This window comes from Engystomops pustulosus, chromosome 7 (genome assembly GCF_040894005.1).
Source record: "Engystomops pustulosus chromosome 7, aEngPut4.maternal, whole genome shotgun sequence".
Classification (NCBI taxonomy): Eukaryota; Metazoa; Chordata; class Amphibia; order Anura; family Leptodactylidae; genus Engystomops; species Engystomops pustulosus.
The window spans coordinates 93,455,760-93,474,683 of NC_092417.1; the positions used below are offsets into that span (position 1 = coordinate 93,455,760).

Consider the following 18,924-nt stretch of genomic DNA (forward strand, 5'->3'; position numbering starts at 1 on the left):
CTACCATTCTGGTCCTGTCCCAGCACTGTTTAGGTGGAAGTAGCAATCAATGGCTGTTACCTCATCTTAATATATAAATAGGTATAGTTACGAATGTATAAACAAATGAATTCTTCTTTGTGACAATCTTTTTTCTTTGCTCCTTAGAATAAGTCGCTTGTTTAATGGCACAGAACCCATCGTACTGGACAGTTTAAAACAGCATTATTTTATCGACCGGGATGGAGAAATTTTTCGATATATCTTAAGTTTTCTACGAACTTCAAAATTGCTTCTTCCTGAGGATTTTAAGGTAAAGTTACTGCCAAACACAATTTAAAAAAGCAAAACAATAACCATGGTGTGGGCATATTTACTTTCCTGATTCTTATGACAACCCCACATTTTTAAAATCCAATTGTCACAGAGACCAAAAATTTTTTGTCTAGGGTTACATCTATAAAATATACAGTTCCAACTATCTATCTTTTACGTAACCCGGGAACTGCGTTTACTTAACATTTTGGGACACATTTACTAAGGGTTTTTTCTTCATGTAACTTTCTATTCAGAAAACAAGTTTTTTTTATTACATACGGTCAAGAGAGGCTTTTACAAATTTTTTCAACACCATTCTATTCATACATAGGCTAGTATTAGTATACTCCTAGCTTATTACCTGTTAGTGTTACGTGAGAATTGGTTAGTGCCAGAGGATGGTGACAAAGTCTCTTGTCGGGATCTAATACTTCCCCAGTATGTGCGCTGGCTTCCATACAACATTAGGGGGCGTGCTGTCGGTTGGTCCAACTCAGCACGGTATTTAGCTTTTAAATTGTGTGGCAAGCCCTATCCTTAAGATGCACCACTAAAAAGATGGTGAACTCTGTCGGGCCTGACCGGAGAAGCGACACATTCATGATTTTGGTCGCACGATCTTAGTGAATCGCCGCACGGTGCATTATATTCGGACAATGCACTTTCTGTGAACTCCAGTTACTGGGTATGTAAATGTATCCCTTTGAGTTTATTTATTTTTATTACAGTTTTATTGAAATGGCGTATTGGAACCTATGGGGTCTGATCTCTCATACCATATAGTATATAGTGAATTTACTGCTCTTCTGTCTGCCTTTGTCTGAATGACAATCTTGGGAGTTTCGGAGATACTCTTGGCTGCCAAAGTAACCGATTGATGCCCTTACCCACTATGAAATCATGACGATCAACGCCAATATGGCTTTGCCTGTAGCATTCAAATGGTTAACAACCGCAATTGGTGGCAGCACCAATCACAGGTGTTAGGCTCACGAATAGGTCTCAGCCTGTGAGTCTTCATTGTACTTCCTTAACAACACCATGGTATACTACTCCATCACATTGCTAAGGCATTAAGCTCCTTGTTAGTGAACAGCAATTTGTTAAATTGAAACATAACTTCGTTTACAAAAGTTTATAGGAGGGCACATTAAGTTCACTAGTAAAGGTTAGAGTTTGTAGCATCCTGAAATTTCACCCAAAATCAAAATATATCCCTCACTTTTGTGAGCACTGTCCATTATACATAGAAATGAATATGAAGTGTTGTAATTTTGGGTTCTACCTGTTATGATGGAGTGCATACCTGCAAGAGGTGAAAACCTGGTTCTTGCTATTATATTATATGATTGCACTGAACATTTATGTGTTTCAAACATTCATTTTTGAGTATGTTATGGCATCATGACTAATAAGGATGCAGATATATGCCCTCAGGTCAAGATGTGCTTCTGACCTGGCGTACTGTGGGTGCAAGTTAAAGGAATAATCTTGTTTGGGCATTGACATTTAATTTAATTCATCTTCCCTATATATACATTTGTTCAATTGGATGTTATTAAAAGAAATATACCAATGTGAAGATAACTTCTCTGGATACAACCACTGCTGGAGTGAATGTATATAAAATAGCCTGGAGTTATTGCATGTCCCACAGCCGTCCTCTGATAATGAACACTGAATCCAGGTGGTCGGCCACCTCACTAGTGCATGTATGGCCTTCGCTACCAGGGTATTGGGTTGGTCGTATCCAAGGAAGGCTATCTTGGTACGTTTTAATGACAAGCGACTGAAAAAAGTGTGTATATGCATATAAGTATGTATATATATATATATATATATATATATAAATTAAATTAAATGTGAATGCTGAGATGAGACTACCTCTTTGAAGTACCTATATATATAGTTTAGAGTACTGAGGCTGCAAAGAGCATGTGTCCTCTGGCCTACATAAATGTCTGTGTGCAATTATTCGGAGATACATTCCGGCCAGTCAGACTCACAGATAGTACAGTCAAGTAGGGATGAGTAAGCAAGACCTAAGAACATGTTCACATAGATACTCTACTTCCAGCCTGACTTGCGCTTACAGTTTTACATGAAGAGGTGTGAGAGGCTGTCCCATATAGATATAGGGATATAGTGATATAGGCTATGGAGTATGCACTAATGATAGGTGCAGTGAAGCCAGACCTTTTACTGCCAGGACTAAAAAAGTGGATGCAGCCATGGCCACATTTTGGTTCAGTGGAGTCAGATTTAGGCCTTTAAATTGAGCCATGCATTGGAGGGGGAATTTATGAATGTGTCGCCATTTCCAACAGAGCTCGACAATGCTAGTCTAATCATAGAGTTGGATTCTGGGTTGGGTTCTATTTTAGACCACCTTTGAAGTAGTGTACACTGTGCACCACAATGTCTTTTTGGTGCAAAGTATGTCACTGTCTTCAAAAATTTGCCCATTGACTGTGTTTTCCTTAGTAGCCTCTGTTTTGTGAAAAGCAGCATTAGTCTAATTTTTTTTTTAATTGGGTACACCAACCTATTGAATTTGTGACCCTGTTACTAACCAATAAAACTCAGCCACTTTTATCTTGTAACAATTCATCAATTCATTTAGCACACCATTGACAATATATAAAATGTATTTTAGGAAATCTAGCATGGTTAAGTGGCCCCTCAAGTTATAAAAAGAATTTGCTAGTTGAGACAATAAATAAACTTTGGTCGAAATGACCAAATGAACATATATAAAGAAAGTAAAATCACACAGATTTTTTACCTCCACACCCATACCAACCAAGGCTACAAAACTATAATAGTATTTATTCTATTCGACAAAAAACTTTAAGTAATGAAATCACATCCATCTCTTAACAAAAATTATATTGATCACAATCAAAAAAATGGTATGAAACCCAAGTGTATACAATAAAAACTACAGGACTTTATGCAAAAAATTAGCCCTTACAAAGCCTAATTGACAAAAGTTATGGCACCCTATAAATTTGATATCACAGTATGTGTATTGACCCAGAGAAATATTTTAATGGTATTTAGGTTCAATGATGAAAATTTTTACTATAAAAATTGACAGATTTGTGTTCTTCTTTTAAATACCATATATACTAGAGTATATGCCGACCCGAATATAAGCTGAGGCCCCTAATGTTGTCACTAAAAACTGGGAAAACCTATTGACTCGAGTATAAGCCTAGGGTGGAAAATGCATTGGTCACAGCCTCCCAACTATATAGCAGCCCCCACGGTATATAGCAGCCCCCATCCCCCACAGTATAAAGCAGCCAGTAGCCACACAGTATATAGCAGCCAGCAGCCACCACAGTATATAGCAGCCAGCAGCCCCCAAAGTATATAGCAGCCAGCATCCCCCACAGGATATAGCAGCCAGCATCCCCCACAGTATATAGCAGTCAGCAGCTCCCAAAGTATATAGCAGCCAGCATCCCCCACAGGATATTGCAGCCAGCATCCCCCAAAGTATATAGCAGCCAGCATCCCCCACTGTATATAGTAGCCAGCGACCCCCCCCCCCCAATATATAGCAGCGAGCAGCCCCCTGTTGCATTAAAAAAAAATTAAAACTCACCTTTCCGGCGCCCCGCGCAGTTCTTCTGTTCGATCCGTCCGGCAGCAGCGGCTGTGCGGCGCACAGTTGTGATATCAGCCGCCGCTAATATCAGAGGGTGAGCCGGCTGCCGGCCCACACAATACTATTGCAGCTGACGTCAGAGCCTGTGACATCGCACCTGCCACCACTACCACACGGATTGAACAGAAGACCTGCGGGAGGCGCTAGAAAGGTGAGTTTTCACTTCTTTTTTTTTTTTACTTGAGTATAAGCCGAGTGTGAGTTTTTCAGCACATTTTTTTGTGCTGAAAAACTTGGCTTATACTCAAGTATATACGGTATGCTGCACAGAAAGGGTAATAAAATTTCATAAAAATTGTGCTATTGAAAGCTACATTTGGTCCTGTAAAAAACATGACGCCATAACAACTACAAAAAAAGTTATAGCTTGTAGAGAAAAAAAAGGTAAAAAATGGCTTGGTCATTAAGTGGAAAACAGGTGCAGAGATGAAATGTTAAAGGGAAATTCAACCTATTATTTATTTAACAAAAATGAAGCCAAAATGTAGAAGCCAATGTGTGAGAAATTTTTGTATGTAGCCGAAACGAGTAGCTGAGATGAGTGTGTTCAGGGTTGTGGATATAGAAGTCTCCTACTTAGAATAGTGAGGTACAAGTTCTCCCCTGTGCCCTATCAGTCCCTACATCTCAATCTGTGATTCTACAAAAGTTTTTCTCTCTCTCTTTGAATCTCAAGCTCAATGATTCATCTGCACCCCTCAATTTGACTCAGCTTTTGGGCAGATGCAGGAAGGGGTTAGTCTCTGCCCACTTCACTGCTGGCTAGATAGGTTTTTGACAATCAGCTTCAGAACAGAAATGCTGTAACTCTGGAAAGAGTTTTTAAAGGGGGAATCACAAATGACAATTTGATAAAAATTATAACTTCCGAGCTATGATCTAAAGGGTCTTGGCCATAAGGTTTGCAACAACTTTGTGACTTTTGTGGGATAAGCAAACTCTCTCCACTTTAATATTCAGACAACTTATTCAAAATTATCATGTGAGTGCATATGTGATAGACTGACTTTTAATGTGTGACGTTTTAAAAAGTGCTAATTAGGTGCAAATCCACTCCATTCCCATTGTGGCAGATGAAAAGCTAAAGCTTTTTTGAGGCTGAGCTTGTTGAAACTGATACTTGCATCAGGATAATGATCCCAAGCACAACAGTAAATATTCAACAGAATAGTGAAAAAAGAAAAGAATCAAGGTGTTGCATAAGCCCAGTCCAGACCTAAACTCTATTTAAATGTTGTGGTAGGATATCAGTTAAACAAGTCCACAGGATGAATTTGCTGATGAATCGGGATGTGTCCTCTGAGAATCCCAGTGGTCTTGCAGAGGAATCTTAGAGTAATGTTTGTGAATCTTTATTCCTTTCATTGATGTGACTGGTGGTCAGGGGCATAACTTGAGGGGGTGCAGAGGGTGCGGTCGCAATCAGGCCCAAGAAGCTTTGGGAGCCCATATGGTCTCACTTTCCCATATGAGAAGACTAGTACTATAAAGCATACATTATAGTCAGGGCCCTGGCACAGACTTTGCACTGGGACCCATCGGCTTCAAGTTACGCCACTGTTGGTGGTGACATACATAAAATCATATAATTCAAGGAGAATGTGCTTATTCTTCTGACCGTTACTGCTGGCATACAGCTTTATGTTGAGGTCAACAATTTCTTCAAGATCCTGTACTTTACAGTATTTAAGAATAAAAATAGAGCCAAACATTGCATGGACCGCAGTAATACAGATCTTAAAGGAAATCTACCATCAAAATCAAGATGCTAGACACAGATAACCCCATATTATTTCTGTCTGGCTAAAAAATTATAAACTAGTATGTGAAGTCTTCTAAATGGCATTGGGTTTCTATACAGTTATATGTAAGATGTGGCTGTACCAATGGTTGCTGGCTGTTAGATACAGCTGACATACTGTTGCAACATGCAAATAACTTACCCCTTAGATGTCACTATCAATTGCATCTGTAGACACTTAGTTGTTAGACAGACATTCTCCATCTTATCCAATCAACACCCCAAATATGGGATACTAGTGGGTCGTGATTGCAGCTTATGGGCATTCAAAACTATGCAGTGGGGCTCTGCCATTCCCAGCTAAAACCCTTTGTCTTGAGAGAAGACAAAGATTCTAAATTCAGGATTTCTGTAAAGTTTAATAGCTATAAAAATACATTCAATATATTCCCAGAATTTGAAGGGATTTTTTCATCTACAATATTTGTCCGGAGTGTCTGTTTTATGAAGTCCAGCAACTTAAAGGTATTAGCTGGAGAAACACTTAATGGAGGATCTCTCTAAAGTTAACCAGAGCAGTTAATACTTGAAAGTCCTGAGCAGAGGATCCTCCTATTCTGTACATATTGACCATGGGTTTTCCGAATATCCATTGAACATTTAGCTTTTAGAAAAACAAGCACATGATTTGTTGCTATGGTTTATGTAAATTTTTCTTACACAAATTTACGACGTTAGATAATGGACCCTTGTGCGTTTAAAAGGGAAAAAAACGTTTTCCACAGTAAGTAGTAGGATGTTGGGTAATTGTATATAGAAGATAAATATAGTGTTTGTGTTTTTCTAATTAGCAAACACTTTGGAGAGTGTAAAACACATGCATTTTTTTATCTCGCTTATACTGAGCCGTGTCTTATGTTAAAGAAATCATTACAACGGCTGCTGAATATTTATCAGTTTTCACCTTTGTTTAATCAAATAGAAGAAAGTGCCCTTCGGGTTACATCGCGTTTCGTTTCACCCCGGCAGTTGTGAAAGTTGTTAAAAGTTTTGGAATATTTAGTGTTGAACAGTTTAAGATCCTTGATCATTTCTGCCAAGCTTCTATACAGCCACCATTGTGAAGGAAGGGTGGAGGTAAAGCTGGAGGGGGAGAGTTGTCTGAAAATCTTATGGTGCTTAGGGAGTGTCTGAAAAATTGTATAATATTTGTGTAATGTTTTATAACAAAGTTCTTGGCACTAAAGGGTCACAATCACTGTATGAATTTTAGCTTCATTGTTCAAGAAAAAATGTTGTAAAACATTATTGCATGGCTTTTAAGGGGTATTGTTCCTTAAAGAGAACCTGTCACCACATTTTTACAGATACAGCTAGTGGCAGGTTCCCATAAAGCCATATTAACTAACTGACACAATTCTTTTAGATAAAATATTTTTCCCTTACACCCCTATAAATTAACTTTATCTTATATTTCCTGGCAACAGATGGGGTGTGTCCTGCTCGGCTGGCCTCTCCCATCTAATCCTCCCAGTGTCTTATGCCTCATTACTATTCAGCACTTCATGTCATACAGTGATCAGGGTGTCAGGGTGATGACATCCAAGACCCTATACCATTGTACACCATGTTTGTATATGATCACATGAAATCACATCATGCCTCCATGGACTTCTACTCCGCTCCATCTTCCATGGAGGCTTCTGTGACTTCATGTAAACAGATACATATATGCGGTACATTTTGCAAATGAAAATGGTATAAGACCTTAGATGACAGCACCCCAGTTACATGACTTGAATGTAACACACGTCAACGTGTTAAAAAATGTACATCATATTTCATATAAATAAATAGAGCTATTTATACCTGTATAAGAATATTGGCAGATGGTCCCTAAGTACAAGGAGGCAGGGCAGTGATTTGAAGAGACACAGAGCTGTCAGTCCAAACAAGGGAGCGTGCTTCACTGGCAGCTTGGAAGAGAACAGAGCCATATCTTGAATAAAAGAGTCAATTACTTTAATTTGCATATTAGAAAAATGGCTGCCTTTAACCTACAGTGCCTCATTGACAGCTAATTTTAGGTCATATGGAGGGGACTTGTAGCTCTTTACCAGCGGGCATTGTTGGTTTGGGGGGTAAAATTCTGGTGGCAGGTCTTTAACCATTTCCTTTCATTAGAATCATGGCGTGTTGAGTGAATCGCCTACAACATGTAAACATACATTTCCATATTGATTATAGATGGGTGAATTGATTTTCATAGTTTTTCAGTCTAAACAATACTTTGTAAAAATGTTCATTTCTAGCGTTGACTAAGGCTAACTGCACAGGAACTTTGCAAAACGTCTGTTATTCATAGTCAATTTTCTTCAACTTGGTATCTGTTTCTCACAGTTGCTCATAAACTATTGTCTTTGAGTGACCTTTTAAAACTGATTCAGATTAGGAGATGCTATACTTCTTACCCAACAGGTTGGGCACTCTGTTATGGTAGAGTGGAAACATTTCCATTAAAGGTATTGCATTTAGTGCAGCAGTGTACCATCCGTTCAAGAATTTTTTTTATTGTTGTGTGCATTTACCCTGAGGGTGTATGGGGGAAATTTATTGTGCGCTGGCATATGATGTAATCTCAGCCCCTCCAGTGCCAGGCTTAGACCTCCTGATGTATCAGACTGGGGAACCAAGCAGCCTGTATTTCTATTCCTGGTTCTTTGCGGCTTAGAAGTATGCCACAGTCTGCACACTTTCAGTTGTGCAATTACGCCCCAAGATTGCCCACTCTTTCAATTGATGCAGGAACGCCCCAAGATTTCCCACTCTGCTGCCGACCGCATACCCCTTAATGCTCCTTCATGCCCCCTGTTGTAAAGGGGATTATAATAGCAATTCTTGACAATTCACAAAGCAGTGTGATTATCTCAAGGCTCCTGAACCAGTTTTCTGAAGCCCTGATAAATGTCCTCCTATTTGAGTATAATCGTTCTTTGTCATATCAATCCATAATATGATACATTTCAGACTGTTATGGCCTCATGAAGTTTGTCTTAGTGACATGCTGAATCGGATGCCATTTTGCAGAAAGTGCTGTGCTTCTAGGAGAGAATGGAGGGACGACATGGCACAGAGTGTCCACTGTGTACCACTTGACTTCTTAGCCATATGCATGAACTCTTGGTTTCAAAACCCAAGGGAGCTGAGATTTCATTATTCATAAGGGAGTCTGAAGTTGTTACTAAACACTTTTTTCAGACAACAATGGTAGCCAATAGGTGTAATTATTCAGTGGGCGTCTCGGCCCCAGCAGTTGCACAACTTTTAAATCTGGCTGTGTAAATTAATACCCCTCAATGCTACAGACAGCTCAGGCTTTCACGCCCAAGAGACAGTGTTACAACAGGATTTTTACTATGATCTCTGAAAATAACCTAGGGCTTCTCTCAACCTTTGATGTGTTACTTGTAGTAAGACTGGCAAAAATGCAGCCTGGAATAGGTTGCCTTTTGGATGGCACTCATAGTATTGTAATGGTTGGTACCTTGCCATACACAGAACAGGAAAAATAAAATATATCCATCCCACATGTAGAAACAACTCACAGTACCCAAGTATAGATTAAAAAATGCTCATATAATTATGTAACTTATATTATTTTTGGTATTAACTATGCCAGCTGATCCTCCTATTAAAAAATACATGGTTGATCAAAGGGTTGTATGATATGGGAACAAAGGGTCTGCTGTTTTCCCTCTGTGACGTCTATAGGCTCTATTAAGTACCCAATATGGCAGTGTAAAATATTATACTACACTGATACATACATGGGAGTATGATTTTAAAATAACAGGATATGCATTATACTATTACATTTTTATCAATAATTGTGTGATCATGTTTCATTGGTTGAAATAGCTAAAATGTCGGCCTGTTATTGTTCCAGTGCTAATATTTAGTGCTCAGTTCATACAAGGTTGCATTAGAACCAAAGTCATAATAGCTTTGGAGTTTTTCGTGGCAAAGATGGAATGAAGGACATAAATGGTGCATTTGAAATGAGTGTTCACAGCCTGTCCTCAGCATGCAGCCTATCGATGTGGGTGCCAGTTAATATCAGTCTTGGGTTTTGTTTCTTTATATTAGATGAGCAAGAAGTTATAAGGGCTCTTGGGCATGTGTAATTACGTTTGCTAGGGGCTGTGATGTGTGGGTAGCTAATTAGCTCCCGGTAACTATGTAAATGGAAATTCACTATTAAAAGTTCAATCCCGTTTTCTAGCATGACTAAATTTTTGAAAATTATATTTTTTGTATATGTTCATTTGATTTCCAGGTGCGGAGGATTTTAATGTATGTTGAATTCAGAGATGTTTTAACAGGGAGAATAGGAGCAGAGAAATCAGCTGCTTCTGGCCTTTTCCAATAAGGTTTATAGATATAAGAAAATACTTTTTTTCCTGTTTGGCAATCATTGTGGGACAGGCAAAAAAGCTATGGAAATGGTTTTATGTCTGTTAAATGAAGCTTTGCATACTGGCACAAATGTGTGGATCTTAATATCCTTGTATTTGCAGGATTTGAAAGATACAGCTTAGTGTCAGGTATAGGTCTGACTCATCTCTCCCATTCATAAACCCATAGCTGTGTGGGCATTATTGAAATGTTTATAGGCCAATGCTATAAGAAAGCTTATTCAAAATAGCACAAAATATCTATACCTGGTTGGACCAATCTATTCAGGTCTCCAAAGGGAAAGCCCATTCCAATTCACAAAAGGGATGGCAGAATAGGAATCTGTGAGATGGTCTGGGGCAAGAAAAATAGAACCAATGTTATTGGTAAACTAAATTGGGGCATTTAACATGCCTTGTCAGTCAGTTTTCTAGCCATTAAGGCATATAGATAGTCCCACTACCAACATTTTGTCAGTTTTGAGCATGATGGGTTGGAGAGTGGGGCAAGGGTGTAAAAAAAGAAAAAAGTACAGAGACTATAGCTAAAATCTCTGCCAGGTCTAGCCTAGCAGAGATTTTATTCTGGTGCAAGAGAATACCTCCAGATATACTAAGAGGCCGGAAACTCTTAGTATATCGGTGTGCAGTACGTAGACATGGGGATAATTCAGACTGGCAGTCAATACGCCAGTCTTAATTACCTCTAAAGGTGTTGTATCCTAAATTCCTCAATTGATGCGAGGCTGGCCACTTTCATTTATATTTAAAGAATCATAGATTTTCAACCATATTTCTTCTGATATCCTACCCTGATGTCAACTTCCACAGCTTTAATACACATAGAATAACTTTTCCTTTCATCTGGCCCTAGGAATTTAATTTATTATATGAAGAAGCAAAATACTATCAACTCCATCCAATGGTGAAGGAACTTGAGAGATGGAAACAAGATAAGGAACACCGGAAACATTTCCAGCCATGTGACTGTCTAGTTGTAAGAGTGACTCCAGATCTTGGAGAGAGGATTGCACTGAGTGGGGAGAAAGCATTAATAGAGGAGATCTTTCCTGAGACTGGAGATGTCATGTGCAACTCTGTAAATGCTGGATGGAACCAAGACCCAACCCATGTCATCAGGTTTCCACTCAATGGCTACTGCAGATTAAACTCAGTGCAGGTAAGATATAGCTATAAAATATTTTACATGTGTTATAACTATAGACTTTTATGTCCTTGTATGTGTAGATTGGATGAAGGAAAACCTATTGCAGGAATTTGATCACTAGGAACAAGCAATATAGACCACTGTCACCACCGTTCCTGTGTGCCCCCATATTCTGCATCTGCTCTGTAGATTTTGTTATGGTCTTGTTTTATTAAAAATTGAGTTTTAAAAATATGCATATGGGGTATCATCAGAGCCCCTCAGGCCTCTGTCACCCTCATTTAAACATACCCCTTTGCAGTGCTTATTGGCTGCTCTCTGCAATTCCTGTGCATTCACTGCAAAGCCGGCTGCTCCGCAGTACTGCACATAACAAACAGGGGCAGTGCAATGAAGGGTGCTTGCCTGGGTCACCAAAAGTTCAGGAGGCGGTAAGGATACTTTTTTTGTTGTTTTTATAGTTCCCCCAACGGGCCAGATATTCTGGGTTTTTTTTTAAAGCCAGGACAACCCCTTTAAAGAGGATTAGGGTCCTAGTAGCCAGTGCCCAGATTTGTGTAGTTTTCTCTCTATTAAGATCTGTGGGACATTGATAAACAGCTAATGATGTAGAAGCAATACCATAAAATCTATGCTATCATTGGGCCAATGACTGCTCTGATAACCCCTATATTTTATTATGCAGTCTTCCATGCAAGGTGTGTTTCAGTTCTGCTAGTCTCATATGTCGGTTAAATATGATGTTATAATATTATATATTAATTATCACGACAAATTCTTAGATTTAAAGCATAAAATCACCTAAATCACAAGAAATTATTAATATGGGATTAGTTTCCACTTAAACTATAATGCAAGCCAAATCTGAGGTTAGCATAGGTAAATAACACATCATTCTTTATGTATATAGATAGAGAGGGCAGTGCATGTTACCAGTGTTCAGAGAACTTTAAGGAATAAATGCATAGCGTTTACCTCCTTAAATTGACTGAATGCGATCAGACACCCAATTACCCGGAAAAAAAAAAAAACATTCTGCCATTTCAGAGAATGCAACAATGTATTAATGCATAATTTATGTCTTGCTCATAATTAAATGATGGAGCCTGCGGTATGGACTGTAAAAAAAGTGATCTGTTTTTTTCTTTCCAAAAGGAAAGTTCCTTTAAGAATTGCCCATGGACTGTTAACAAGTGTATGTTTCTTACATAAGTAGATGCAGGGCTTACAAAACTTTAGGAGGAATTGTCTCGAAAAATAAATACCACATTTCCAAGCTGCCAGCCAGGTGCATGTATGAGATGAATATCTAATGACATTACATTGAGAAGGGGACACATTACTGTTGTGAAAATGTTCAGGTCAAACCAAATACTAGATTCAAATGAGGAATAGTTTTTTAAAAAAAATACACAAAAAAAGTTTCAAATTCAATGGTTACTGTATTATTCAAAGGAGAGCAGAAGTCTTATGCAGTACTGTAAACACCTAATGTGAAGAAGTCCGTGTCTGAACTACACTATTGAATTTTTCTAGTGATGTAGTTCTAGTTTATAAATGCAACACTATTGGGATTCAACTGAATACAGAAGATGACCATATATTGCATGGTTACACCAAATTCTCAGAGGCAGGAGATGGTCTTTACAGCGGTTCTCTACTATAGAAATAATTCCCCAGTGTCCCCTCTGTGACATCCATATGTGTTAATAGGCCATTTGTTTTATTAGCTAATAAGATAGTTCCTTTAACTCATGATTGCTAAGATTGCTTTTAAATCTAACAATTTATCTAAAACATTTTTCAGCTCTCACACTATGAATCTCATTTTTTGGTTGACAGTCCATTTAAATAAGTTGGTGTCCACATCTAATAGGCTAGAGTCAAATAACCTAAAATGACTTAAAGGGGTATTCTCGTCTGGACATTCACATTCAGTTTCATTAATCTGCCATTTATATACATTTATTCAATGTTATTAAAAAAAATGTTCCTGTGTGAAGATAATTTCTCATAAATGTAGTTATATGGTCCCTTAGAAACAAGACTGTGTCCTTGGTTATGGCCACCTTGATTGCACAAGGAAACAAAAACTTTGTGCTTATTAAATGTCCGGAAGTTACTGCTTGTCCCACAGCCGTCCTGTGGTAATGATCGCTGAATCCAGGAGGATTAGCGCATGTCTGGCCACCGCTGCCATATTGTGAGGTGGTCGTATCCGAGGAAGCTATCTCGTTGCTAAGGGACAACATGGCTACGTTTATGAGAAATTATCTTCACACAGGAAAATTTTTTTAAATAACATCCAATAGAAGAAATGTTTACATATGGGAAATTAATTAAATTGAATGTGAATGCCCAGACGAGAATACCCGTTTAAGTCTTGAAATTCTTGTTAACAGGGCTTAATGACTTACACAAAGTGCTACTGAAATCCAGTACAAAATTCAATAAAAAAAAAACATGACTTATCTGACCATTCCCACTTAGGTCCTCTGTTAATTTCATGGCTATGTGGGTTCTGTTCTGGAGCCACATCTTATCCTTAGGCAAGTAATTGTTAAACCATCAGTGGCCTTAGCTGTGGCCATTACACTCAGGGAACTGATGAGTAACAGCAGCAGTTACTGGAGGATCTATGTGGGCACTAATATACCACCAGGTGCAGTTTTTCATTTTATTTTCATTTCATTTCATTTCATTTTTAGAGGGTTTACATTTTGGCATTGATGAACACCTTAAAGGGAACCTGTCACCAGGTTTATCCCCAGTAATCTACTAGTCCCCTCTGGTTCAAGCAGCATCTGGGGATTGGCATTCAATATTCCAGTCCTAATAAATTCCCTCCTTTCCATCGCCATAGGCATCTCTGTGTACCAAAGTATTCTAGAGACACTGTAACAGCCTGTGAAGCTGAAGCACGTAGGAGCTCTGGTAATGTAATAGGTAATAGCACTTCTGGCTGATTATCATCATTTTAAAAGCTAATTTTAGAAGGCAGGAGGCCATGGATAACAAATATAAGAAAATGAGCACAGCTGCTGGATCTATGAGTAATTGTCCATGGTTTATCATGTTTCATTTTAATGGTAGACTTCCTTTAAGGGAAATGATTAGCATGATGCATAGGTTGAAAAATATAAAACTTCTAAGAAATTAGATAACTTAAATTCCTAACTTTTCATTGTACATTTCTTGCATGGACATTCCTCCAGTTGTAGATTGTGCATCCATTCTGGAATAATTATATAATTTCAGTCTTTGATATCTCTTTTACGATGAACTTTTCTTTTCTCACTACAGGTTCTTGAAAGACTGTTTCAAAAAGGATTTCATGTTGCAGCCTCCTGCGGGGGTGGAGTTGACTCCTCGCAGTTTAGTGAATATGTACTGTGCCGAGAAGATAGAAGGGTGCAGCCAAACACAATGCGGATAAAACAGGAGCCTCTGGACTGATGGTTCCTCCAATTTCCTTATCACCAGTGAAGTGTTCACTAGTCCTTGATGTGAAAAACCTCAGGACCTGCAAACCAGTATTATTAGACTTCATATGACTTTTTGTTGCCAGTTTGTGATATTTTTGAAAGGTAACTTTTGACATAGCCTAGTGATACAGCCCGGTTCTCAGCGGATAAGGCCCGCATCACTGCAAGTTCATCTCAACAGCTGTGCTGAAAAAAAAATTAGAACCTTGGTAACGTGGATCCGTTTACCCATTTCGGATTGCTGCAATATAGCCAAGTGGCCAATCAAAAGTAAACTCAAGAACATTTGTCTGGTATAGTCCAATGAACATGCCATCTATAATGAAGATAATACAGGCACATGGAGTAAGCTGCATCCTGTTTTTATAGATTTTATGTGTCATTCAGATTGCTTGTCGCAATCATTTGATTATTCGAACGTCTGTTCCCTTGCAATAAGAAAAGGGATTACTTTTATAGCCCCTCAGATGGATGATGTGGATGTATAGGACAAAGAAAACAATAAACTGTTTGATAAATGTAAAACGGAAGACCAGACAGAAACCAGCACAGAAGTCCTTGTGGAATTTTTGGGTGTACTAGAAGAAATGTAATTGTCCTTGAGTCGTGTTTGATATGGGGGACGCTGAGGGTAACCAGTGTCTTCTATTCCTTTTATGAACATGTGAAAGTTAAAATAGAAGAGTTGATATTCTCTGTTCACTAATGCAATCTAGAATGTATTAGCCATAACCATGTGACCCTACCGCAATGGAAGTAGAACAATTGTATTATTGATAAATAAGCTTTCTTATCCTAAACAATTTCTATTGATAACGCTCCAGCAGGACTATCACAGGTCCCAATTTTTTATTCAGTATGAAACCTTAACATGTCCCATTTTTAATTTTGCAGTTTGTCATCAATACAGAGACTTTAAAAATTGGGCATTTTTAAAATGCCTTGAATAAAAAAAATTCTAGCTGGCGCAGTCAATGGTCCTGCTGGTAATGAGGTGGGGAGAAAGCAAAACATTCCACAAAATAACAAACATTAGAAGCTAGACAAATTGCATAACTCATTACAATTTTATTCTTGACATTTGAGAGGGGAATATCAAGGCAATGGACTAGCAGAAAGCACTTTTTTGAAAATTTTTATTTTTTATTACAGCTTTACAGGAGCTTTTGGCTTAGTGATAGTTTACATGGGTATTTTAGATTTATAAGGATTGGTGATGAATATGAGATCAGTGAGGACACTGTGCCTTCAAGCTGTAATATCAAGCACTACCACTTTAATATGTACAGTGCTGTTCTAGGTAGACTTGTGAACAGGCCAAGGTGGTTATCTGAATACTGCAGTCTCATAAAACAGCTAATCAGCAGGGGTGCTGGGTCTAGAACCAACACTTACCTGACATTGACCATCTATAGATCTAAAGATAAAAGGTTAATTAAAAGAACCTAGAATACTAGGTTCAACTGGTTCAACTTCATAATATGACAAATTAGTTTCTTCTTGGAACAAGTAGGAGATATCACTCATCAGTGAATATACTGTATATATATATATATATATATATATATATATATATATATATATATATACACAAGCGGTCCCCAACTTAAGGACATCCACCTTTCAGACGACCCCTAGTTACAGACCTCTCTGCCCAATGTAAACTCTGGTGAAGCTCTCTGGATGCTTTACTTTTGTCCCAGGCTGCAATGATCGGCTGTAAGGTGTCTAGAGTGAAGCTTTATTCAAAATCCATGTTCCCATGACAGCACAAAATTAATTTAAGACAAAAAAATAATTTCTGGAGGTACAATTATAATAATATTTCCGACTTATATACAAATTTAACTAAATTATGAACTTAAAGAACCTACTTTGTATGTAACCCAGGTACTGCCTGTGTATATATAGCTTTCTTCTATGTCTTGTCTATGTGGCAAGTGAGTTGATCACTATCAAAAGAAAATAGAATGAATGACTATTTATCCTAAGCAATCACCTCTCAGCCCCATTTTATTTATGACTCGGTAATGTCACACATAGCCACGTTTGGTATATAGGATTCTTGAATATGGATTCTCCAGAGGAGTAAGAAGGGTTTTTATGTATCAATTTTAGTAGTGAAGGATTTTTAAGTGTAAGCTTCCAGCCATGCAAGGGTCTAATATATTAAATATGTGGGGCCATTAACACTATATTAACTATACAAATGGCTTCAAAGAAAAAAAAATCTAAAAGAAAAAAAAAATGTTTTTATATCTGTATGAGTCCGGTGCTGCATTCAGATCTGTATATAAATTATATGTAGAATTGTATATTATACATTATTGTAAAAAAAACTATTGTCATGTATTTGTGTATACATATTTCTAATATAGTAATTCATGCCATAAACATTTCTGTATAGTAAATGCTTAAAAAAGCTAAATCTCAACGCCTGATTTGTTTGGTTTGCCTCACGTCTTATTTATTTTTTTAAGGAACAACAGAAAGCAGAAATCAGTTCCTTGCTGGTGTACACCTAAATTTAGGGTCCATTTACACGGCCGTCTGGGGGGATGTATATGCGGCCGCAATGGCGGCCCAGCAATGGTACGCCGCTCCGCACCGTACACCTGGAAAAGATAGAGGCCGCTCTATCTTTTCCCAAGTGTGCGGCCGTGCGCTGCTCTTTCCTATGGAGGGGTGAGGGGTCTTCTCTTCCTCTTCTCCCGCCCGGTGGGCATACCGCCGTGTGAATGCACCCTTAGGTTGATGTCTTGTTGATTTTTCATATCTTATGTTAATACTTATAGGGTATTCATATCACAACAAGCTAGCCCGTATTCACAGGATAGGGGGCAACATTCTCATCAATGGGACTCCCATAGGTTATGAAAATAGAGGTCCATTGTACTGTACCTCCAAATAAATAGAGCAGCTGGTTGCACATGCACTATCTCTATGGTGGAGTTAGCTGATCGCAGTACTCACAGATAAAGAATGGAGCTGCAGTGTGCAAGCTCAATCCATTACTTCATTCATTTGAGGTACAATAGACCCCTGCTACAAAACTGCAGACTACATTTCTTACTATGAGCAAATGCTCTTTGCCAGCACGATTGCGTCCACTTCAAACTAATGACCAAACTACTACAAACTCACTGGCACTGATCTATAAATAAAGGCGGATTGACCGTTTGCATATTCATTAGTCAACACAGTTGTCTATGCACATAAGATCGTATTGTGATAACCGAAAGCAGGTGTCACAGAACCCATTTTGGCTTATGGACACATACAGATTGTTTTTCTCTTCCCGGCTTCAGTGATTTTTTTTTTTAACATCATCTTTCTATTGAAGCTTTTCAGCATAAAGTAACAATCATACATTAACTAGGGATAGGTAAACCCAGGCACGGGATACCCACCCTATAGAGTAGTATAGCATATACAAGTCATAGGTACACTAATATAGTGGGTATAAAACTTGGATAACAAAATAACTCAAAAATCAACGAGAGTTCGGCTTCAGTGATTTTTCATTGATGTCTTACTGACTAATTCCTTTCAATGGGATTTTTCCCACTTGAGTTTTTTTTCACCCATCAGGGATCAGTTTAGAACCTGTTTATTTTGGGTGCATTGACAGCAGTGGATCAGTGGAAAAAAAGTGTGAAAATTGCCATTGAAAAGAATGGGTCAGTAAGGCATCAGTGAAAAATCACTGAAGCCAGGGAGAGAAAACCAATCTGTAAGTGTCCATAAGCCAAAATGGGCTCAGTGACAAACCACTGATGTGAAACCACCATTAATAACAACTATAATTGCTATTATCCCTTTATCATCACAGTGATCTCAAGACATTCAAAACAGATTTCAAGTGCTGTGTCAATAAGCCTTATTGAAGAGGACACAGGACATGTCCTTTTATGAGTAGATAACTTTTTTTAGGATAAAAATGATTGACATTATAATAACTCAATGGTTTAGTGATGAGCTCCTATCTAAACCTAGTGGACTCAAATTCTGCAAACTACAGTAAAAGAAAAAACACCATGGATCTGCATACCAAAAATTTCCAACATGAGGTGCAAGAGTTTTTGCAAAGAAGAAACAATAAT

The 18,924-nt window shown here is 38.1% G+C and overlaps 1 protein-coding gene across 5 annotated transcripts in view; it reads left to right on the forward strand.

Annotated features, from left to right (window-relative positions):
- The window catches only part of KCTD15 (potassium channel tetramerization domain containing 15), a 29,506-nt gene extending 12,282 nt beyond the window's left edge, over window positions 1-17,224 (forward strand). For all 5 annotated transcript variants that reach the window (XM_072117248.1, XM_072117250.1, XM_072117249.1 and 2 more), the window contains 3 exons: window positions 148-292; window positions 11,043-11,348; window positions 14,640-17,224. In XM_072117248.1, coding sequence (XP_071973349.1) covers window positions 148-292; window positions 11,043-11,348; window positions 14,640-14,792 — 604 coding nt within the window. In that variant the 3' untranslated portion in view covers window positions 14,793-17,224. The remainder of the gene's footprint in view (window positions 1-147; window positions 293-11,042; window positions 11,349-14,639) is intronic.
- The last annotated feature ends 1,700 nt before the right edge of the window (window positions 17,225-18,924 follow it).